Below are 24621 nucleotides of genomic sequence, written 5' to 3'. Positions count from 1 at the left end.
ATACATACATATTTATTCTCTGTAAAGTAGAAAGGAGAATATTCTTTGTAGAAGAAGTGGGTAAAGTTAGGCACTGCACCAACTCATATTCATGTATTCTTTCTTAGCCCATGATAGGTAAATAATTGTTACTGATTAATCAATTAATTATATTAATAATTCCTTAAAATGTCTCATTCTTATGTTAATACTGTATATTTCCCAGTATTTCGAAAGTCACTAGAGTGACTACTATCTGGGGGGGCCATGACTGGTTTTGTTTGGCCAAATTAAAGGTTTTTAAAGGAATCTTTTTGTTCAGCATTACTTGTTTAGTATACACATGGCCACACCTACATGTACAGGAGGAAGAGGGCTTCTTGTACATGAGCTGATCTGAAACTGATACGTGAACTACAGTCAGCAGTTATATAAAATAATTTTGGAGTATATTATCAACATTTTAACTGGCTACACATGAAAGTTACAAGCAGGTACCCAAAGCACTTTTTAAAGTTTAGATCTGATACTGTGGCTCTTAACCCAGTAAGCTTTATTTAATGAATCAGCATTTCAAAAGTAGTAGATGCTAGTGAAGAAATGCCTTGGGGCTCATAAACTTAATGACATCTGTCAACTAGTGCCAAAGTAAGTCTGAACATAGAAATACAAAATTACTCTTGGTTGCAGGAGCAAAGTTCAAACACAATTTCCAAAGCATTTCAGGACATGGATTGGACCAGTTTGCACTTGCATGCAGATGACTTAGTTTTTTTCCAAGTTCAGCAACACTCAGTATTTGCTACTTCTTTATTACCATCATCATCATTACTATTCTCCTTATTTAATGTATATTCAACTTTAAAATTATGCTTGTCAAGTGATAGTTCACAGAATTATGACCTGAGTGATTGTGTCATATGAAATTCTAAATTATATGAGTCAGAGAAACAGCACTACAAGGTATACTGCCTTTATTATTTCTTTTAATATCACCAGAAGTGTGGAAAATTCTATTTTGAGTCACTCCTGTTATGCATTCGATTTTTTCTATAATGGAATTATCCTAGATTTACGTATTAGTATACTTTTAGGAACAGAAGGCTTGGGTCTCATTTAAATATATTCCAAAGGAATATCTATATAATTAAAAAAAAAAAAAGAAGTGTCCTTCAGTGTAGCCTAAAGAGATTTGGCATTTTGAGTTTAAAAACCAAGCTGTATTTCTTCATTTTCCATTTGAGTACATCCACTGTCTGTAAAAATTTACATACTTCATAGTACAGGTACACTTACAAAATTATCTGAAATTTTGTCTTATGAAAATGTCAAGACAAAATTATTTACTGAGCAACACACAGGCTAATGTAAGATTTCTGTGCTGAAACCAGTTTACAAAAGACATAACAGGTGATTTTTTTAGTTTAGAAAAATAAAAACAAGAGCTGTGTTCTGGCTATCCCCAAATCTGTCTGCAACAGGTTTTTTATTAATATTGTACTGACACCTTACTTCTTGAAATAACAAAGTTATTCGTGTTTTCAGAATGCTGGTTTTGGTGCTTTATTGCCATAATCATGGGCAGAAATCTGTGCACTTAAATAATTATCAGAAATTCCATCTCAGTGCTACTACATAATATAGTTCAAAGGATGCAAAATTTATTCAGATTGGAATAGGTTTAGAAGTAGAAGACAAAAGAAAATGGCAGTAAAATATGCCCCTTTTCCCTCAGGGAAAAATCCAGAAGCTACTCATTATCATGTTCTGTAAATGTCGTTTACTTCATTCATGGCAACTGTTTTGCTTTGTCTTTATCTCATTTCTGTTTACATATCAAACATTGCTAAGTGCAAGGCAGCTTTTCCTCACTAAGCAGAGTACATTGTCCTCTCATACTCACATGGGAGATCTAAAGAAATAAAAATGTTTGTTGTTATTTCTTATTCTGTGACTTTGTAAATACATTAGAGATTAATGGAATTTCTTTTTGAAAGGTAGTGTCTGGGTTTTAAACACTCAATACCCTTTATCCCTGCAGTTTTGAAAACTTTTTTAGAAGCATGCGTAAAGCTATGACGTCACTCATTCTTAGCCTTAACCATCCTTAAGTTCAGTGTTTAGTTATCCCTAAATTAAGTCTCAATATTTAGTGAGTAGTCACGGGAATAGCCCTTTAGAAAAATTTGGTGTATTTCAGAGAAAGACTTCACACATACTTAATATGAGGGCAGTAAACTGACCTAGTTGTAAGAAAATTGGTTTATGAGGGCAGTAAACTGACCTAGTTGTAAGAAAATTGGTTTATAAACAGTTATATTTTGCCTGGGACTAATTCATATCTCAGATACTATAATTTCCACCTTAGCTTAAAGTAAAAATTAACTGATCTAATAATGTTGAATTTTCAGTGATGGCCATTGTGCTTGATCAGGGTTAATGCTCTGAGCTGTATGGGAAGGAGGATGTGTACTGCAAAGGCAAAAGGCACACACTTTTCACATGATTGTGCAGGTACATGGTTCATTGGGCAGCACTAATAAGGGGAAGGAAGGGATTTAGCTTGTTAATCCATGCTTCTTAATACAGTGTCACCTACAACATGCATATTGATTGTGTTAGAGCTGGAACCTGATTATGAAATACTGCTTCATCTGCCTGTGACGTTGGCTCTCTTGAGAATTTTCTAGCAACAAAGCGTCAATTAATGAAGATTTTGTAATAAGTCCAATTAAAACTGGTTTTGCTTAAGATTTTGTATGAAGACAAATAGAGGCAAAAGGTAAGTCTGTGTGGCTCATTGTGGAGTGTAACAGAGGCACCTCAGATGATGCCATGCAAAAAATGCCATAGCTGTAGGGCAGTGGTCTATCTGAGGTAATTAGCCTCACTTACTGCGCTTTCTGTGCTACACCTAGGACATACAGATATAGTTCAGGAATCTTCATGCAATATGGCATTGCATTGTGTAGTAGTAAATGTCTAGTAAGGTGATACGTCTGAGAATTATGCAAGCGATGCTTAGGGCAGCTTCAAGTCTAGGTCTCCAGTACTGCTTATGTCCTGTCTCACTTAAACACTTCATCTGTCTTTCTTTCTTTCATAGCGAATCAAAGCTCAGCATAGAGTGTTAACTTACAACTTCCAGTTGTGCTTCATATCAGCATTTATTGTGATACTGATTCAACTGAAATCAGTGGGATGAAGCACGGATTTGAAGTTAGGTACACATAAATACTTTCCTGAATTGGGGTAACATACAGTGGTGGAATAAATCATTATTCTGCTGCATAGTATATGTAAACCCAGCAATAAAAAATAAATATTTCTTGTTCCTGTGGCCTGAAATCACCAAGTATGATGTCGTGATGTGCATGGTCTATGTTTGTTTTTAGAACTGTTGGTACAGTATTTTATAGAAGCTAGCACTGAGAGGATACTTGTGTGCATTTTTTAATGACACATTTTAGTTAAGGTCAAGCTGTGATAAAAGCCTTTACAACACTAAAAGTGTATGAATGCTCCTAGTGGGCGTTTCTGAATCCATTCAGTCTAAATGACGTGCTCTCCTCTAGGATATAAACACAGTGTTTCCTACCAGTTGCCTCTAAAACTCATGGAAAGCAAGTGACAGGTCCCTTCTATTTCTTGCCTGTCACCACAATTAAAGAGAACCTGATTTTATTTTTCTATTATGAATTTCTTTAACTGGGCAGCACAAAATGGCTTTGGAGAATTACTGCATGACAGGTTTCCGCATGCTTACAGCATGATATGTTAAAAAAGTGTAGATTTTTTGTTCTTTATGTGAGAACCAAAAAGGTCTGGCTTGTATAAGTAAATGTGAAGTATCGGGATCTCAGTTTTAATAGCTATTTTAAATTATTGAATTCATATTAGGAGTTTATTTGTAAGTCATTTTTATAAAAGAAACAAGGGATATATGGACAAAATCCAGAATTTCTGATTCATAACATGATCTGCAGTGGCTTGTATTGCATAATGAAGTATTGCTAGAGTCCTGTATTTAGTTATTTGTTTATATTAAGTAGTCTTTGCTTCCATGTTCACTGATCTTGAACTCTTTTTAGCAAAATAAATGTACTAGATAGTGTGGTCAATTGTGCTAGAATAGGAGTTGATGCTATTCTGTTTCTCTAGGGGTTAGCTAAGACAAATACTACTAGTAGCAGGGAAATGACAGAAGTGCAAATGTATCAGAAGCAGAAAGCAGACCATAAAGGTTGTAATTCCTCAAAGAAACTAGATCTCCAAAAGTAACAGATTATGCCATTCATCTCTTCTCATGCATCTTTTTTCTTTTTCTTTTTTTTCCTTTCACCAACTGAAGTCAACTAAAGGAATATAAACAGAGAAAAACAGTATTTTCCTTCGCCTTTGGTTTGAAAGGGGCTTCCAGAGATCTGGTCCAATACTTTGTATCAAGACAGGATCTACTGTGCAAACAGACAGGTTCTTTGAAAATCTGTTAACAACAGCTACACAAAAGAAAGAGAAAACTGATTTGTAAGCTAATGTCAGGACTGTTTTAGCTGTGTTCACATTGATGTTCCTAGTTCTTACCAGGAAGATGATACTATCATACCTGAATCTTTAAACTTGTGATTTTCTGCCTCAGGATGGTATTTGGAACAAGTAGTTTCTATAGTGACTTTCAGCCCTATCTTTTTCCCCACTTCATACAACATAAGAACTAACATCTAAATAAAGTAAGATTGAACTCATATAATGTACACCTTTACCTGAAAGCCCAGTAGAATAAAAAAATCCCTGAGTGATTTTGTACGAGAAAGGATTGGTTTTCAGTCATCTTGCTACATTTACGAATAATTTCATGTACGAGGTGCGAACTGTTGTTTAGACACAAAATCAAGCTAAGTTGAATTAGCTTGGAAATGTTGGTGGTGGTCACAGCACGTATCCTGGCAATTATTTTGATGCAGCTCACATGGGATATCTTCCTAAATTTTAGGAGTTTGGCTCTGTGCCCCAGGTCCTTCTAAAACAACTAATGGAAGACTTACCAATAATACTATTTGTACAGATATTTTTAAAAGTCCTAAATGAGGTTCTTTTTTGTTTCTAATTCATAAAATATTATCAAGGTGTCTGGAAATTTCCTGATGGTAAATAGTTCATATCAGTTTTTCTTAAGATGTAAACTTAATTTCTTTCAAATTTAAGTTTTCTAAAATTTTAAAAAAGAAAGATTTTTTTAGAATTTGATGTCCAAATCTGAGAAGACATCTTCCTCCTTATAAAATAATAATGCTGTGCTAATAAAAAATTAAAACTTATTTATCCTGAGGTATCTTATCACTTTAAGGGCTGTGTTCAATTTTTGTGTTTTAGAGACTGTTCAAAGGTCAAGGTAAGGTCTCAAACAAGTTGAGACCTAGCTTTTCTTGATCTCCCACTTCTCTGGGGTAAAAATTACTGGGTTTATAGGAGGTTAAAAAAGAACCAAACATATCTGAGAAAAAAATACAATGTGTTTCATAGGATCATAGGATAATTAATTTTGGCAGGGCCTTCAGGAGTTCCTTAGTGTACCACCTGCTCCAAGTGGGGCCAGCTGTAAGATCAGATGAGGTTGTTCAGAGCATTGTCCAGTCAAGTCCTGAAAACCTCCAAGGATGTTTGTGTTTCTGGAGCCTCCACTTCCGTGGGCTGAACAAGCCCTGCTTACTCAAGAAGCCTCCCACGTCATGTCTACAGCCGCGACCACTGAGTTGGCCCTCCACTCATCTCACTCCAACTTTAGCAATGTCTTTTGTGTATTGTGCATGTGTGTGCACCCGCAGAGCTGATTTCAATATGTTGTGGTCTAACAGGCAGTGCTGGGCAGAGGGAAAGAACCCTCAGTCTCCTGGCAGTGCTCCTGGTGATGCAGCCCTGGATGCTGCTCGCCATTTCTGCTGCCCAGGGTCAATGCTAACTCCTGCCCATCTCATTGTTCTTGAGGTCCCCAGGGCCTTTCCCCCGGAACTGCTCTCCAGTTCATCAGTGTGTATCATTGTAAGGCTTTATTCATTTCCAACTGCATAACCTGCCTTCATGAATTTCATGAAGTTCCTGTTGGCCCACACCTTCAGCCTGTAAAGGTCAGCCCTGCCCTCTACCATGTTGGCTGTTCCCCCCAATTTGATGTTCTTTGCAAACTTGATAGGAATGCAGTATCAAAATCCAGAATAAGTGAGTGTTGGAAAGTATCTTCATATCTTAGTTTTAGTACAATGCCTTCATATTTTTTATCTCCTGGAAATAGGCTCATTTCTCTAAGATTTGTTTCATGCTCTACCATGCTGTTCTTGTGTCCTCAGGTCAGCTGGGTAAAGTAGTGGTATTTCTGTCTGTGGTTTTGCACCTAAAGGACTGTTGGGCTGTTTACTTTTCCTCTTTGCAATATCTTTCTCAGTCTTCTGTAAGCTACCTTTAATGAACACTTTTGCTCTACGTAATTTTTTCTGAAATATTTTTCTGTTGCTTTCTCCTGGGTTTTTCTCTAAGTGATCCTGATTTCCGTAAAATGGGATACCTAGAATCACACAGAATACTCCATTTGAAACTTTACCACACTAAATATTTCATGTCTTTTGTATCAGCATACGTAACTAAGGGTGTTACATATGATGATTAATATTTTGCAGTATCAGGGCATGCCTGACTCTCATTTAGTTTATGGTAAATGCTTTTCTGATGATCCACTGCCTAATCAGATTTACCTGTCTTGAATCTGTACATTCAGTTATGCCTTTGTCTCATATTATAATTGTTTGTAGTTTAATTTTATCTTTATAATACTCATTCATGTTTGGCTTAATTTTGTGACAAAATGTGCTTTCATCTAGTCTCTGACACTTTATCTGACCAATAAACTAGCATAAGTAACCTTCATCAGCCCCTTGCTTCTGTGTTTTTCTTCTCTGCATTAAAGTCTTCTCTTTGTAGTTTTGAGTACAGCCCACAAGCTTTAGGATACTCTTAGACCTCAAATGACTATATTGTTCTGAGCATAAGCAAATAGAAAATTAAGCTTTTTTGCCTACAACCAGAGATTTTAAACTGTGATCAGTGAAATGCTTATTACCACAATCAACATTTATTGCACTGAGTTCCCAGCTATTACAGGTTTCAAGACTAACAACTAATGTTGTATAATGTTTCCCTTATATCATGGCTGCTATAGCCCAGAAGGCTTTACAATGTAATACAGATATGTCAGCACTCCTCCTCTATCAGGAAAGGAGTCAAGTAGCAAGCAGCTAGATGCTAACTTGATGAAAGAGAATTGATTTTTTTTTTTTTTTTTTGTCTCTTTCATCATAGGGCTTTATCCTAACTTTTTATAGTGACATAGAACCACTTAATGTAATTCCACCAAGATTTCTCTTAATTATTCATGACAGAATGTATTTACTTCAGGAAAGCCCTCTGAAAAGAAGTGTCCATCTGGCAAAACCATGCTTACCCTTTTGCTTAAATTGGAACCTGACTTTAACTGTCCTGACAAAAGGGAATTTTTGATGAAGTGGACACAACCTATTAATCTCTTTCAGACAGCTTCACTGTCAGATATGAGTTGAACCACTGTAATGAACCCAATATTTATATATGATAAGCAGCAATAATGTATATAGATAGGTATGTGGCATAAAGTGGCTGTTCTTATAGAATATTTGAGCATTTCAATGTCAGATTTTACAAATGAAAAGTGGTTATGTGCTGGATAGTGTTTTGGTAATGCTTTATTTACTCTGTTAGTGAAATACCAGTTTATATCAGTCCCAAGGAAAGCTTGGTATTACAGGGTCCTGTAGAAAGTCTTGGGATCCATGTGGACAGCATTAAGTAAAAAGGCCTTATTTTCGCAGTTAATAATAATTACAAACAATACAGCTCAAAGTATTTTTTTTTTTATTGTAGTTGTCTAAGGAGTTGATTAGTGCAAAGTATCTGCTGATTAAATTTTCCGGAGATTTATACTGGAGAAGTCCGATTCTCTTCCAGCAGTCATGCCCCAACAGATGCTGCAGTTTATGGATGGGTAACTGGAGCCACAGACACCTGGTTTGGCAGGTACCCATTTTGCCCCCTGCTGTATGAGCAAGAAGTACTTGCTCTGAAGGCAAGAACTGACGTATGTTGTATCATATCACATCTCAGCTCTTTCCTACAAGAGAGTGCACATTCTGGGTCATTTTGCTGTGCCACAGCCTGCTTTGATATGTGTTGGTAGTGTTCACATACCTTTTTGCTATGATACACATTAGCACTTCAACTGTGCTGAAATGAGTTGGTTAAATGGAGTTGCTTTAAATAAGAGAAGCATGCAATATTCTCTGCTAAGTACACAGATGGGGAGGCAAGGAGTTATTTAAGGAGAGCACCAGTGAGGAGGCTTTTTTCTTTTATTTTTTTATTTTTTCCTTCTCAGAAATGGCCATAAGCTTCCAACTCCCACAGCTGTTCAATAGGATATTTTGACAGCAGAGTATATGCTGATATAGATCTCCTAATTATAGACCAGAAATGCCACCAATACATAATGTATAACACTGAACTGGTGTAAGCTCATGCAGCAATTTGGAACAGTGGAAAATTTTCTGGTGGATTAACCTTTATACCAGTAGGTTCTGTCTGTGCCAGATTCAGTATCGGTTGTATTCCAGCCTCCTTTTGAAACCTGCAGGCAGTATATAAAAACCCCAGAAAAACCCATAAAACTGCCGTATACTTTGCATCATCTGCTTTATCTAATTTGACAGCTGTGCTATCATTTGTATCTACCTGATTTGGACAAAATGAATGCATTTAGTAACCCCATAGAAATGGTGCAGAGCTTTGGCAGTGCTGCTTACAGACCCGAGTTCTCAAAGGCTGTGTTAATTCACCCACTTCTGCCACCGATGTGAGGCTTGTTTGTACTTGAGATACCTGCTGACTGAGTTCTCCTGTGGGTGCAAAAAGTGCTTATGCACCCAGGGATATGTTTTTCCCCATGATTCGTCCTCTGCCCACCTGCTGGGGTAATTTATGCCATTATCACTCTAAGAAAAACTCACACTGGTAAATCTGGTGTCAGTCCACTAAAAATGTGGTCTGCATTATGTTGTGTATACCACATACACCTCATTATCAGTTAAACAAGTGTGAATACTGCATTATTTTTCCTGTGTTTCAGAAAGATACACACATGTAAAAGGCCATCCTTACTGGAGTGTGCCAGCCTTTCTGTGGCAATAGGAGCTTTATTCTGAAGCTGTGTGCAATCAAAGTATGATTGTGAACAAGAATTGTCAGATATTAAGCCAGTATTGTTTCCCATCTTTATGTGGCAGATCATGAGCATTACTAGAGAGCAGAGTAATTGTGAAGAGTTTTTGTTGTTGTGGTGAAGGGATAAGGGGTGGAGTGAGTGTAAATTGTTCACTTTTGTTGGTATTGTAATGATGTTTTATGTATGGCAATTCTGTTGTTGATGTGACGTTTGTGAAGATTGCAGATTGTATGATGAATGTGTATTTTAATTAAAATGATAAACTCATTTTTTTTACATTCTCAGGGTGATGTAATTAAAAATCAGATCCTGTAAAATATTCTTGGACACCTCATTCTTAGTGATTTCAGCTCTGTGAAGATACCTAATGTGTTTAAAAATCTGGCCCATGGGCATATTTCAAGAGGGTCAAAATACATGGTTGTAATGGTTATATTGCTGCTCTTTTCAGTAGTCTACTGAAATAGGTTTTGATTAATCTGTTTTGTGTTACTTCTCTTTATGTCAGTTCTGGTTTTACATTCCAGATTTAGCTGCTGCACTAAGTGTCTCTTTTTTCTAATTATGATTTTTCAGAAGGTTTGTAAAATTTTCTTTTGCTTCACATTACTTACAGCAGTACAGCTTAAGGGCTGTACACTTACTATTCTATGTTACTAGTTACTACTTTTTTCTAGGAGATGCTGAGTATACCTGTCAACCATTCAGCTGCGAAGGGAGTGAATGATCATCAAGGGATCAGGCACATAAGAACTGATCTATTCCATAGCTAGCAGAAGGGGAATTTCAAGTAGAGTTATCAGAGGATCTCCCCAAATCTGCCTTCTGGAGGGGAATCTATGCAAGAATTGCCAAGCTGTCAGCAGTAAAAATTAAATCTGTTCCCTCTGAAGGCTAAAAAAGAAATCTGTAATAAACCTCTGGTTAGAAGGGCAAAGCTGGCTTTTAACCTCAAAAGGTAGACTGTGCACCAGCCTCATAAATGCTCAATATGCTATTTTTCCTCTGTGCAGGTATCTAAGCCAGACTGCAGTGGAAGAGTTGATGTTAACAGCCAACCCTCAAAACAGGGAGAAATTAGCCGTATTAAAACAAGCTCTAGGTGCTATGGGATTCAACAGCCCGGTAAGTTACACAAGCTTATGTTATTTGTGGCTAAAATCACCATATTAGTTAAATACATGTTATTTGTGGCTAAAATCACCATTTTAGTTAAAATAGGCCACAAGGAACTCTCACCAATAACCTTTTGTGGGGAAAAGAAGTGACCGTCTGTCTTTTTTTTCCTGACCGTTAAGACCTTGAAACAATATACAGTACTATTTCACCCCAGGGAATTTACTGTAATCACTTTTAATTAGACACAGCACCAACAGTGTAAATCTTTTTCGTTCTTAAAGATTCACAAAACAGCTTCAAGGTATAATACTCTGAACAATTAAATTACGTAGATAAAAAGAAACAATCAAATCCCATATGACAGAAACATCATAAAACCCACAGGATTTTTTTCCTCTTCCTGATTATCTCCCTGTCCCTTTTAATTTTGTAAAACACACATTCCAAATCCCTTTGATAGCAGCACCTGAGAGAAAAAAATACATACTTAGTCAAACAAAATAAAGCTCGATAACTTGAAAGAGCTAACTTAATCCCCAAAAAGCAACAAGAAGATAGGTCTGATGTTTGTCTTTAATCCTATAAAACTAATAAAGAAGATAATTTGGAAAATTAATAAAGAAAGGGTTCTGGAGGACAGAGGTGTGATAGGAATCAGAAGAAATAGAGGTCTGAGTGTAGGGACTCATGTAAACTGAGTAATTGCCTCAGGATACTAGAATATTTAACAAACTGCCCATGTTTCTTAAGTATGTGTTTAACACCTAACACTAGCTGGGATACTTCTGCAAAACAAATACACAACAGAAGTTCTAAAGGGTAAAATCCTATTCACCCCTAACATGATATTTAGCATCTTCAGAAAAAAATGGAGGAAAGGTTAATGTAACAGTATGTTAGATTTTCATAAAAGATGGCAGATGGGCAACAGATGTAATAAAAAGGGATCAAGGGCTATCAGCAACAAAAATTTTGAGTCTGTTGGAGCTGTTATTTAGGTATGAGGTTGACTTCTTTAGTGATGGTACGTCGTAGTTGTTTTGCATTACCTACATAGATAGTAACAATTGTTCTTTGGTAACCTGTGCCACCATTTAATATAAAAAAGAGTGGCTTTTTTTTCACAGATACTCACATGGCCATATAAAAATTAAACGTGTATGTGTATCTAGTCTATGTATCTATATACAGAATTGTTCCTTTCTCTTAGTCTCAAGCTCTGCAGCTGCTTGAGCAGCAAAAGTTTCAGGCGTTTCTGCATTTAGCCCACTGTTCACAGATGGGTGAGTTTTTCTAGCTCTTTCATTAATGTTTCTGTTCTGTTAGGGAAGTCCTTCAGCCAATAAATGAATAATTGAATGCATAATGAATCGCGGTTTAGAAGCCTGCAGAAACTGTCTGAGAATACTTTACATACAATATTCTTTGGGATCCAGCACTTCATCTTCTCTTTGCTCAGTGTTCTTGAATGGAAGTAAGTTGCCTCTCAGAAAAATGTAAACTGTCTTCAAGACTCTTCTATATCCAGGCAGCATTATAATAATCATTTAGGAGTTTAGAAATCTGTGGAGCTCCAGATTTCCTGTGTTGGAGATTAAAGGAAATATGTACATAGAACACATCTCCTGAAATTTCTACCCATTACTTTGAGGTACAGTTACTTACCTTACATGAGGTAAGTATTATTCCCTGACCGTCTGGCTACATTCAATGACACAAAAAAAATCCGTAGCAGTCGTTAATAGTATCTTGCAAAGTATGTTAGTGTTTATTAAAAAATTGTTTTAAAATTGAAGGAACATGCATCTTAGAGCACAATAACAAAGTATTTTGGAATCTGGAATGTGAACTAAACAAGAGGCATTACCAAAATCACCAGAATAAACTGCTATCTCAGCCTGCTGCAATTCAGTGCTGTACAGACATTCCCAAAACAGTTCTAAACAAGCTAACAAACAAGCAAGAAGCATGCTGTCCTAGTGTGCCATTCCATCTTGCCTGAGAAGCCTTCCCAAGAAGTATAGTATAGCACTGTTGTTTGAAGGCCATGTAAGCAGGACAGTTGTGAGTGTCATCTTATTCAGACTTCACCTATATTTACTGCCTTTTTAAAATCTTCTACTTTGATATTGTGTAGATAAAAAAAATTACGCTGTTGCCCTATTTGCATCTCATAAAGTAAGAGTTTGAAGTTTTTATTTTAAAATGTAGTTTGAAGTCAAAATTGCTTAAACAGCATCAGAGGTCCTATACTCTGTATTCCAGAAAGACTGTAAGCTTCTTTTAATGTCCTCTGATGATAGGCATATTTATTAAGGAAAGGAACAAGAAGAAAAGCTGCTTTTTTTTTTTTTTTTGACCTTTTGCTTTTGAAAACTGATGAAAAGTCATCCAAGCTTGGTTTCAGTGTGTATTCGGAATTTATTTCAGTTACCTGAGAATAAAGGGGATATTTTGGCTAAGTATTTCATTTATAGTGTATTTTTTGATCTTATTCTGCACATTCCAGTGAGACTTCTTACTGTCACTTCTACTGTTTCAGTAGAACAGGTTCCAAATATTATTTTTCAAAAATATTTCAAGAATTAGCAATTAACTTTACTGTGCATAATGCCATATAATGCTATAGCGGGTATCAGGTTTCCTGTTTTGTAATTTTAAAGGAGCACCGTTGTTATATAACTGACCTTAAAAGAAGCTTCCAAACCTATACTGTGTTTTCCATGTCTTAACATTCTTGGTGCATATTTAATGGATCATTTTTTTTGTTTGCTTAATTGAAAAACATTTAAAAACAAACAAGAAAAATATTTCTCTTCTTGATGAGGTAAAAGTGAAGCCAGGAAAATTCTAGCCCTAAAGACAACTGCTTCACAGCCTTAGAGACATCAGAACATAGCATGCAGTTACAGGTGCAAAGTGTGTGGGTAGGAGAGGTTGCTTTTGTTTCTTTTAGACCCTAAATGCAGCTTTTACTACCAGAAACCTGTTATAATTTAGAACTAGACACTTTGTTTGTGAATGCAATTGGCTGAAGAAAAAACAAACCTTAGTATTCTCTGAAACAGAATGTATCTTGATGTAAATTCTCTGTGGACGAGATACGTTTATTTCTTGCAGAAATAATACATCCATTAAAGATATTTCAGTATTTTTTTATCACCTGCTGAAAAACTTTCTTAACTCAGTAGTTAATGTGATTTACATTGAAACAGGAAAAAAAAAAAAAGTACTCTTGTTGGTTTATGTCCTAAATAAGTTCCAGTTTGATTTCTAAATCCAAATTTCCTGTTAATAGTTTACATGTGAATAGTTTTTATACTTAGCTAATGCCAATGATATAAACCAATAAAGTTTGTATTTTTATAAAGCATTGCTGTTCACTGGTGTGCCCAGCAGATCTCTTCTTTATCTTTAATTCTTTTGTATTTTCATAAAGCATTGCCGCTTACTGGTGTGCTCAACAGATCTCTTCTTTATCTTTAATTCTGTATAAAATACGTGCAGGAGGTGGAGAACATGTTTGTAATTCTCTCAGCAATTCTGCATCTTGGAGACATTCGCTTTACGACTTTGACAGATGCTGAGACAGCATTTGTGTCAGACCTGCAGCTGCTGGAACGAGGTCAGTAGGATGTGCCCTTGGAGCGTCTCCTGCTTGGTCCCACAGCAGGACAGTTAACGCTGATCCACGACAGATGGGAACACAGTTCCAGGGAGACAAAAAAATGACTTCTGAAAATTCATAAGTTACTCTGGGAACACAGTCTAGTTGACTTGGTCTAGGACTTCAGTCTAGGAACCAAGTCTAGTTGACTTGGGTGTTTTTATAAACTACAGATTTTTATGTAATGAAATAAAATGCTGTATTTATTTATTTGCAGTTGCAAGTTATCTAAATAAATGACACATTTAGTGTGTCATTTGCCAAAAGATATTGTACAGTGTGCTTTATGCAGTCTTCTTTTAGAATGCTCTTGAACTGCTTGTCAACAGCTGAACAATTTGCATTGAATTGAATTTCTTACATTCAGAAATCTATGTCTTAAAAGGGTCTCTTGTTTCCATGCTTTGAAGTTTGCCCTCTTGGCCACTAACAAATCTCCTCACAGTGGCTTATGAATACAGAATGTCAATAAAAAGCATACCTTAACTCTAATACAGGAGAAAGTCTGCCAAGCCCTGGAGAAAGTCCTGAGTAATCTTTAACGGGGAAAGAAAGCTGTAATGTAATACAGATACGCTAAAACTTCACAAAGTGCTGATTATAGTAATCCAGTTTTACCTGTTCATTAATTTTGATTACTTCTGTGACAGCACTCTTTAATGTGTGAGTTCTTTCGCTATTCAAAAATAACATTTACAGAAGAAAAGCTGTTACAAAAAAATGAAACAGGCAGTAGAGCACAAATCAGGCTTTCTTTAAGTTAATTTTTTCATTTCAGTGGCAGGGATGCTGCAGGTTTCACCAGATGAGCTTGCTTCAGCCTTAACAACTGATGTTCAGTATTTTAAAGGTAATCTTTCCTTTCAAGCTTACATTTTCATAGATCACACCTTGTGGCATTTTGATCATTCCAATTTGAGAATTTAAAAAGCAGATAAGTTTTATTTCTAATTTCTTGTATGGTCTTGTAAAATTTGCTCTCTGAGGAAGAGGTAGGAATATCTGCCATGCAGTATGTCAGGCTGCCACTGATTTAGAAATGTCTTTGTAATATGAAGCAAAGTAGTTTTACTCTCTGATGCTGATGGACTCCTAACTTGATGAATCTTACGAATGTGTGTCAAGATAACAGATTAGATACTAAGAACTGAATTCAGCAGGGGTGTCTTTTAAAAAAGAGAATTTTTAAAAAAGTTCTTTTCAGTAAAATGCTACCTCTTTGTGGTATTCATACTCTTTTCTAATGAAACAAGTGCAATGTACATGTTTCCAAACTGAAGATCTTGTGAGAGTTGACAGTCTTACCTTTCACTGGAGGCTTCAGAAAAAAAACACCTAACACCATGTATAGGTTTGGCAAATGAGAAGTAACTGTAACTAAATTTACTGTAAGTAAAATTACTAAGAAGAGCTTTACAACACTCTTTCATCTCCAGTTTCTGCTTTCTCTCTTAGGAGACATGATTGTAAGGAGGCACACTATAGAGATTGCAGAATTTTACCGGGATCTCTTGGCAAAAACTCTCTATGGTCGTTTATTCAGCTTTTTAGTCAACACAGTCAACTTCTACCTTCAAGATCAAGATGAGACTGGCAGGTAGGAACTACAAACTATTGGCTGTGCCATTATCTGTTCAAATCCAGATCCACAAAAGAAATGTAATTCCATCATTTGAAGCATTTTATGGTAGCATGGCAGTGATACTTGGATCTTTAAATCACTGTCCATTCCTTCAAAGTTGTTTCCTTGGTAACATATTTGTTTATTTATTTGCTTGTGTAGGGGGACATGCAGGCAACTAGATGGGTGGTTTGAATTAATAAGCTTTTAAAAGCTGACAGTGGGCTCAATCTTTCAACAAGCAAAAAGTGGCTTGGTGTTTTTTTTTAGTGCAGAGAACACTTGCTCTTTCTCCCCAGAAATATGACCAGGGTATGAGCACAGGATATTAAAACCAGAATTTTTTTCAAAGGCCTTTAAATAAATGTTTAAACATGAATTAACCATGAGTAAAACACTGAATTAAATGTTCTAAGAATGTTCTTGATGTATCTAGGTTATCATCTGCTAAATCTAATGCTGTTGGTATCCAGTGTGGTTTCTTAGAAAAAAAATGAATGGTAATTAATGTGCATCAGTGAAGCATACACAAAACAAATAAAAAACAATGAAAAAAAGAAATTTCAGTAGAACCAAAGTAGCAAACTAAGCAGATCTAATCAGATGATCATATGCATGTGATTCAGCCAAGGCTCAACATCTCACATGCTCAGGTAAATTTTCATATGAACAAAAGATGCCTTGGCATTATTGGTAAATAGAAATCCACAAATGACAGATGTGAAACTTCCAAAAATAATAAGTATTTTTGCCTTGTATGATATCTGCATTGACTTTGTAGGACAAATATTTTCAGTTGCTCTCTTCTAGAGCCTGAAGAATTCACAATCTTATTTTCATAACTCTCCTAATTCTAGACCAATTAGTAATAAATCACATTTGTCTTCTATAGGTGTAGCTAACAGAAAATGCTACCATATCTGAATAACTCAGAGCTTTCTGCACATAAAAGCTTTATGTTGCTACATAAACCACCAGTGCCTAGCTTCCTGCTGGAGGCAAAGGAAAGTTTTGCCAGTAAGAGGGAAAGGTTTTACTTGTCTGTTTCTGATTGTACAGCCCTTTACAATTGCAGACACCTGGATAAGCAGGTTAGAGCCGTGTTAGAGTCCATGTCCTAATTTGAAATACTGTTTATAACAAAGAAGGACAGTGTCACATTTCATTCTTCCACTTTCTTTCCTGGGACTTGTGGAACATTGGCTTAACTCAGTACATGTCTGTGACAAACAACAATCCAGCTCAGATATTCCTAGTTAGAGTAAGCTCATTTACAGTAGTCATTGAGGAAGAAATCTAAAATCAGTATATTAAAAAATCTGTTAAAACTGTTTGAAATGATTTTTCAATGTGTGATTTTGCAGTTTTGCAATTTGATATCTCAAAATCTTTCAGAATAGGGTGCTGTGTGTCTCTGTTGTTCAGTAATGTAAAATTATGATTTCTAGGTGTCATAGGATCTTCAAATAATGAAAGTCAAAGCTGTTTGTATGGTTTTTACCTTGTAGACTCCTTTTAGCGCAATATGTGCCTGAGGTGACTTCTGCCTTTTGGAAATAATTCTCAGTGAAATTATTTCTACCTGTGTGGTAAATTGAAGACTATGTGATGTTGTAAACCCTAGCTAAAACAGGGCAGATGTTTGATGTTGTCAGGAATGAGGAATGTATAATAGTTTTATGTTCTACCTGTGCTTGAAAAGGGGAAATTCTTCATTTAGACTAGCTAAAGGAAACTAACCAGCTCGGGATTTCTTGCCAGTACTGCCAAGACATGTTAAATTTTAGCAGGCCAAATTCAGTCTCAGGTTCCTTTGCAAACTTGAAGCTAAATAGCTTATTTTAAATGAAAATGAAGTTGATCCTTCATTGGTATTTCAACCTCAATTGAGTTAGACATCTTAGGAAAAGAAAATACCTCCCCCACACCCAGCTTTTTTTGGTCCAGCCTAATCGTGTTCCATAACCTATAGTAGTAAAGCAAGCACAGTTCAAGATGCAAGTTGGATTAATGCAAGTCGTGTCATCAATCTATGATTTGTGTCTCAGATTTACTTCATATACATCTGAGCAATTCTACCAGTTAGCAGCGTTATGCCGCCAGTTTGGTGCTGTTTTAATAAACCTCTTCTAAAAGATGCACCAAAGACATTTACTAATGTGACTAAATAAAGCTGATACATTTCAGGCCATACTTCATTCCCTTATCAGAAACTTGCAGTTACTACTTGTCAGATGGGATGAAGCCTTCATCAGAAGCCTGGAATAAGGTTTCTAACTCTTCCGCTTGTTTTCTTGTGAGGTAGCTTAACTGTACTTCCATCCTACTTCAGTGAGAATTTATGAAGCAAAAAACTTAGATTTATTGACATAGTAACTCTTAAGAAAAATATTTGATTTTGGCATTTTTGAGCAAACCAGTTACCCCTGTTTAACTTCTATGGTGAAGCTACTTGATTTTGGTCATTAATACTCATTTATATTTACCATGAAATATCTTGTGGCTGGTTACAGGCAAAGTAAAAGTGATGACTGCCATTAGATCTACAGGAAGGGTGGGTGATTCTGTGAAAAACTGCAAAGACCAGGCTCTAGTGGCATGAAAAATAAAGGATAAAAGTGTTACCAGAATCCAGCAAATTCATTACTTTATAATACTATCCAATAAATATAAAAGTTTTAATGACAGTGTTATATGAGATAATACAACTTCAGAAATGTTGTTCTCCTTCACAAAAAGTTACTTATGATTTTGTCTAGTTAAAACTGAATTATAACCATGGATGCTAGTTTGGACTGGTTGCAGGGTACTTTTGAGGTTCATAAGTTTATTCATCTTGGTATTGTTTCAAAGAAATTTATTGGGAAAAATCTGTTTTTCTGTAATTGGCCTCTAGAATGGGATTAGAAGAAAGCTATTAAAATAACTATGGGTGCATATAATTATTTTTAAAAATTATATTTATTTTCACTCATTTGTATAATGATTTTCTATTCTAGTGATTTTATTATTATAAAAATTGGCTAGATGAACTTATTTCCAAGACTCTTAACTCTTCAAAGTTTACTACTGTTTTACTTTCATTCAAATAAGTATGCTAATTTTCAGTTTTGTAGATAAAAGAGACTAGAGTATTCATGATTGCCTGTTTCAAGGTACTTCACCGTATGTTGTCAAAGTTGAAATTAGTGATCTAAATATTAGTAATTAAATGTCTTAAGATGATTTTTTAAGAACTCTTGACTCAGTCTGCATGAGGACTTCACATAAGAATGTCTGTGAACTCTTGTGAAATGCTGGTTTTCTTTTCAAATGGAAAACAGGCTAATTAGGCATATATGCTTGAGGAAATCTTGATATTGTTTTCCCTGCCTACTAGTAAGTAAAAAGTGTGATGTTTGATCAGCTAGTTAGTAAGATGTTCTCTCTTACGTGGCCTGAAGACGGGGCTAATGCCAATACGCCTGCTGTCTTTCAGACAATAAGAGCAAGTTAGCATTCAGTTATACCCTCTGTTTCTATCAGCAGTCAGCCATAGAAGATACCTGTTTCAAATATTCAGATAGAGCATACAGAATGTTTCTAAATAAGTATTTTCTGAAAGCTTTTGTATTCTGACTGTGCAACCTTATTCCCAGTGAAATTTGGATATCACCAGAGAGTAACAGTGGCAACAGTTATTTGGGCAAAAGAATGTCTGAGTAGTCTTATTTACAAAATTCTTCATACACATCATCTGATTCAAGGCCAGGTTAGACAGAGCCTTGAGTGACATGGTCTAGTGTGAGGTGTCCCTGCCCATAGCAGGGGGGTTGGAACTAGATGATCTTAAAGTCCTTTCCCAGCCAAACCATTCTGTGATTATGTGATTTATTGAGTGAGATATTTTGAAATAGAATTCTTCCCATCTTAATTAAAAAAGCAGAGCATATACTAAAACTTTTATTTATCTGTTATTTAACCCAGTAGAGGAGTGCTGAGAGTACAGGAAGGAAAGAGAGCTCCTGTTCAGAACATGAACCTACAGCATGAGAATTGTTTCTATGTGTGAAGGTAGGGAAATCTTTAAAACACACAAACGATGCAAAGCATTGAATACAATGTGGCGCATAATATCATGTTTTGAGATCTGCATGGATCAGTTCCAGTGTTTCATTAAACAAGACTGTAATTTTTTAAAGCATAAAACAGGTTGTGCTTTAAAGAGTTGGGGAGGAGTATATGATGAGAGGGCTTAGATCTTAGGTCTGTTAGCAAATATGTTTCTCTCTTCTTGCCATACCTGTCAAGTCACTCAAAGAAATGTTTGTCAGATACGGAGCCAGTGTCTCTTTCCACTGTGTCTGACCACTGTTTTTATCTGTACCACTAACATCTGGGTAAGGTAATTAATATTAAAAGAAAAATGACAGTTGCTGAGCAACATGACTGAGAGATGTGGCAGTGACACCAAGTCTCACCAAAAATCTCAGTCTTCAAAAAAAAGAAAAATCTTTCTCAAAAGTCTCAGAAACATGTTTGGTTTAGTAACTGAGATGGAGAACATCTCCAACAAGGAGTATTCAGCCTGTTCCCTTCAAGAACTGTATTATGACAGCAAGTGTATTCTGTCCCCCTGGGAGAACTGAGGGAGTCTTAATTAGAATTCTGAGGGTCCTCATTTGAAGGCTAATTTATATACTTCATCTAATCCTAGAAATATTTCCTCATTAATAAGTATCACTTCTAGTTTATCCAGATCAGACATAAGCCTACTGGCTTACTTCCTGGTTACTGGCAGCAGTTGAAGCAAGAGCAAGAAATGTTATATCTGGGACAGATGAAAAGACATGTTAGATCATCTGGCCTCAACAGATTCACTTCACTGCTTTATATAGGCCAGTGGGAATGAAATGTGTGGATTTTGGAGCTGAAAACCATGTGAGATGAAAAAAAAAGAGCAAATAACATCCTATAGCTTTGTCTGAAGCAGTGAGTTAGAAGTGTTGTAAGGGGAATTCTGTTCACTTTGCCAGGAATGGCAAGTGGATCGAGAGCATCTCCTGATGAATGGCAAGATGTCTGCAAAGACAGTAGATCATCATACAGGGTTTCTTTTGTATGTGTATGTGTATTGTTTTTTAGGAGTTGCCAAGAATTTATATGTAGTTTCTTTACAATGTAGTTGTGTCCTGGCTTAAACCACAAGTTAAGTGTATAAGATTAAGAGTTTTTCTAGTCTGTAAGGACATCTTTACAGAGATATCATTCTGAGGAAAAAGGTGAAACTGGAGACATTGTAAAATATCAGTTGAAATGCTGTTTTGTAAATCACAAAAATCAAATGAGTTATGGTTAATATTCATGACTAGTTTTAACTATTCACATCTATGCGCTGGTCTAAGAGATAAAAATATTTGTTAAATACTCAGAATTTGCTGATTTTCCAATTTCTGTGCTAGGAAATGTTGTCGAACTTGACATACAAAGTCTCCACTAAAACTGCAACTGTTTTCTTTATACAAAGTAAACACTGAGTATCTGAAACATAATGAGGAAAAGTGTCAGTAATGATTAGTAACCATAAAAGAATAAAGTAAAATAAGGGGATTTTTCAGAACAAAAGTGCTCTTTTCTAATACTTGTTCTTTTAGATACTAGTGACATGTGCTTTCATTTGTAAACATGGCATCATTCATGCTTTATTTTGCCTTGGGAATCTCTGCTATCAGTAATTTAAAGAAAGTAATTTTGCTGGAATTAATATGATTGACAACTAGCAAGGAAAAACATATATGGAGCCTCCCTTTATACCCAAAAGTGGTATAAAACAAAGGAAGAAGAAAAAGGAGAGGAAGAAGAAAGAAAAAAGAACACCCCCAAAGTAATTCTTAGCAACATACAAAACAGTGACTTTAATTTTGGTGTTGTGCTATCTGTTGCTATTTAATTCTCAAATTCTGAGCAATAATTTAATACAGAAAATTAATATCATGGTTGGTGAGATTTAGCAGATAAATGCCATAATCTACTAATAAGTTGTCAGTATTGCAGAGGATACAGAGCCTTGTTCTCTCATACTTGCCCTGTAGGCAAGATATTAATTATGGAAAACCTCCAGGTCTTTTCATGTAGTGTGCGCATCTTCTGTTAATACAAGACCAATATTATCAAATGGAGTTCATAAAAATCTGGGATTACATGTTTTCATGTCAACAAATGCATCTTCAGCAAATAATGCTATTTCTTGGAAATATCACAGTTTTGATACGGAATGTTATTTGAGGTAGGCAATAGGCTGGCAGATAAGGCTTTTACCTGGAGTTTTACAAAATAGGTCCAAGTTCCTGTTTTGTCTGTTTTGTAAAAATTCATTAAGTCAGTTTATTTTGGTCTTAATGCAAATGTTTTTAAATTCCTTGAGAGAAAGTAAGACAGACTAACAAAATCAGTGATGGCAATCAACTGGGATGTAAAGAATCCAGCCTCAAGTCTATTCGTTGAATCAGACACAGAAGGGATAAGCTGATCCGTCCATGTTAAGTGGCTCTTAATAATTGTGAAATATAATGCAGTATTTCAGCTGTTGTGTAGTATTACATGGTAGTTCATGTTTTGCCTTGCTAGAAGGAAGAGTACAGATAAATGACCAAGAAAAAAAAAAAGAAGACTGAAAACTTATTAAGTATTCTGTAATTCCAAACTAGGGGCAGGATTTGGGGGTCTGTTTGTGTTTTGTTTTTTATGTTTATTTGTTTATTTTTTGGTATTGTGGTTTGGGTTTTTTTTGTTGTTGTTCGGTTGGGGTTTTTTGTTTGGTTTTGTTTTTTTTTTTGTTGGGGGTGTCCAAAACTTACTTAAAAAACAAAATTATGATGGTTTTTCGGTGTTAGTCTGAGGTAGTTCATTTTTCAAGCATCAAATTCTTCGTTATAGAAATCACCTGGTTTTGTTGAAAACACATTGTGACAAGGAATGTACACACATCTCTACTCAGAAACACTTGAGAACAAGGCTTGCATTTTAAAACACAATTTAAATTGCACTTGTTGCTAGAGATGGAGATGGTGATATATCTTTATGCTTTTATTGTAGAAATTCCCTTGGAGGCTAATCAACCTCACGATAACCTCTCCTGCCCAAGATAATCATTCTAGACTAGATTTATTACATAACTCTCGATGTCTGACATTTATGCACATAGCCAGTCTTGTGATGATTAGTAGTGCATTGAACTAGTATGGGTTAGAAATGAAGACAAACTTCTTGGGTATGATTTCTGAAGAAGGCTCTGCTTGCTTCTGTGGATTGTTTTTCCTAGCTTCTTTTGTAGTACTCAGTTTTTCTATGATTTTACTTTTTTTGTTTGTTACATTGGAATTCATTTTCAGGGCTGCATCCTCACGTAATTAAATGGTACTGTTTATAATGACTATAATAGAGCTAGCTAAAGTACTTCAGTGGTGGATCACCTTTTTTCTCCTTCATGTCTCTATCTTGATATACACATGGATTTAGACATAGAGAAAACATGAAACATGGAGGGAAAATGTGGTAGGAAAAGTAGGTTTCAGAAACAGCAGGCTGCGATATTATTTGTATGCATATAAACCCATACATTTACAAATTGTGTTGGTAAAGAGAAGAGAAAACCCATCTGCTTTAGAAACTATCCATCTTCTTTCTTAGGAAGCTGAATGATTTTTCCTGTTCTGGAAAGCTGTTGGCTATAGTGCAGTCTTCCATCCTGCTGGGCAATCATTTCACTCTGGAGAAAGTTCCACTGCATTCACACAGGCAAACTGAAACAAATTTTTTACTACAACCTACTCATAATGTTCTCTGTCTAATAACACTGTGAAAAAAATAAAGGAAAACCCAGCTTCTGTGAGCCCAGACCTTTCATACAGAGTTTTCAAATCCTTCCAAAGCAGGCAGCAGGATATCCCAGAACATTAATTTTGCTCCCCGTAGTGAACTTAATTTCTTCTCCAGACCAGGTTTACAATGAGTTAGTCTCAAGTAAGTACAGAATAGCAACACTGCCCCTTTGCTATTTCTCCTGTAAAAATCCTGGGTGACTGCTCTGCCTTAATCCTTCCACTGGGCCAAAATAAAAGCTCTTCCCTGAATGCAGACAGTGGCACGTGACAAATTAGGTGCACTGCCAACAAGTATTCTTTTATATGCACAGAGAAGGAACATCTGCCTTTTGCATGCCCAAATCCTCACTGTTCTTTCCCCTGAAAGATGTAACCTGTTGTGCAGCCAGAGCTCACAGCCTCTGCTTGATGCTGGAAGAGAGAGGACTTTGGCTTAACAGGTTTCCTTTGAAGTGCATTTAGTAGAAGCAGTTCTGGCTTCGAAGTAGAAACTGGAAGATATAACTGAGTGCAACCAAGAAGTTTTGAAGCTTCCACAAAATGGCTGTCCTTCATCTGAGTGAATAAATACCTATGCCTTTAGAAACTGGACTTCAAAGAAGCTAAGATTTTTTTTTTTTTCCTTCTTTTACATGTTTAGTTTTTAAAGTTTCTGCTAAAACAATTTCAGACCCTTTATTTGTGTTTCATATAATAGGTTGCTGGTTAGAATTTCAATTCTGTTGTATACATGGTCTGCTTGTGTATTTTGAACTGTGTTTTTGAAATACAGCCTGCTTTCATCCTAGAACAGAAATCCTTTTGTCCGAAACAAGTGTATTATTCTCTTGCTTGAATTCTTATTATTGGCAATATCTTTTTTTTTCCCAGTGACCAAGTATTTGAAATTGGAGTGCTAGATATTTTTGGATTTGAAGAATTTCAAAAGAATACTTTTGAACAGGTATGTGGTTATATTTTGCTGAATTTACTGTAGTTGTTAATGTTAATTCCTCTATTAAGGTTTTGGGGTTTAGCCAAAATGAGTGTTTTGATCAGAATATAAACATACATGGAGACAAAAATTTGCTTT

The 24621-nt window shown here is 35.8% G+C and overlaps 1 protein-coding gene across 5 annotated transcripts in view; it reads left to right on the top strand.

Moving 5' to 3' along the window:
• MYO16 (myosin XVI) overlaps positions 1-24621 on the top strand; it is a 388271-nt gene that overhangs the window by 262180 nt on the left and 101470 nt on the right. For all 5 annotated transcript variants that reach the window (XM_057397231.1, XM_057397226.1, XM_057397227.1 and 2 more), the window contains 5 exons: positions 10294-10405; positions 13907-14024; positions 14845-14916; positions 15522-15663; positions 24420-24492. In XM_057397231.1, the coding sequence (XP_057253214.1) occupies positions 10294-10405; positions 13907-14024; positions 14845-14916; positions 15522-15663; positions 24420-24492 (517 nt within the window). The remainder of the gene's footprint in view (positions 1-10293; positions 10406-13906; positions 14025-14844; positions 14917-15521; positions 15664-24419; positions 24493-24621) is intronic.

The sequence above is a fragment of the Pezoporus wallicus genome, unplaced genomic scaffold (genome assembly GCF_028554395.1).
Source record: "Pezoporus wallicus isolate ANWC-B61680 ecotype Strahan unplaced genomic scaffold, APGP_CSIRO_Pwel_v1 contig_1851, whole genome shotgun sequence".
Taxonomy (NCBI): Eukaryota; Metazoa; Chordata; class Aves; order Psittaciformes; family Psittacidae; genus Pezoporus; species Pezoporus wallicus.
Note: the sequence above shows the minus strand (reverse complement) of the source record. Positions and strands in the feature narration are given on the sequence as shown.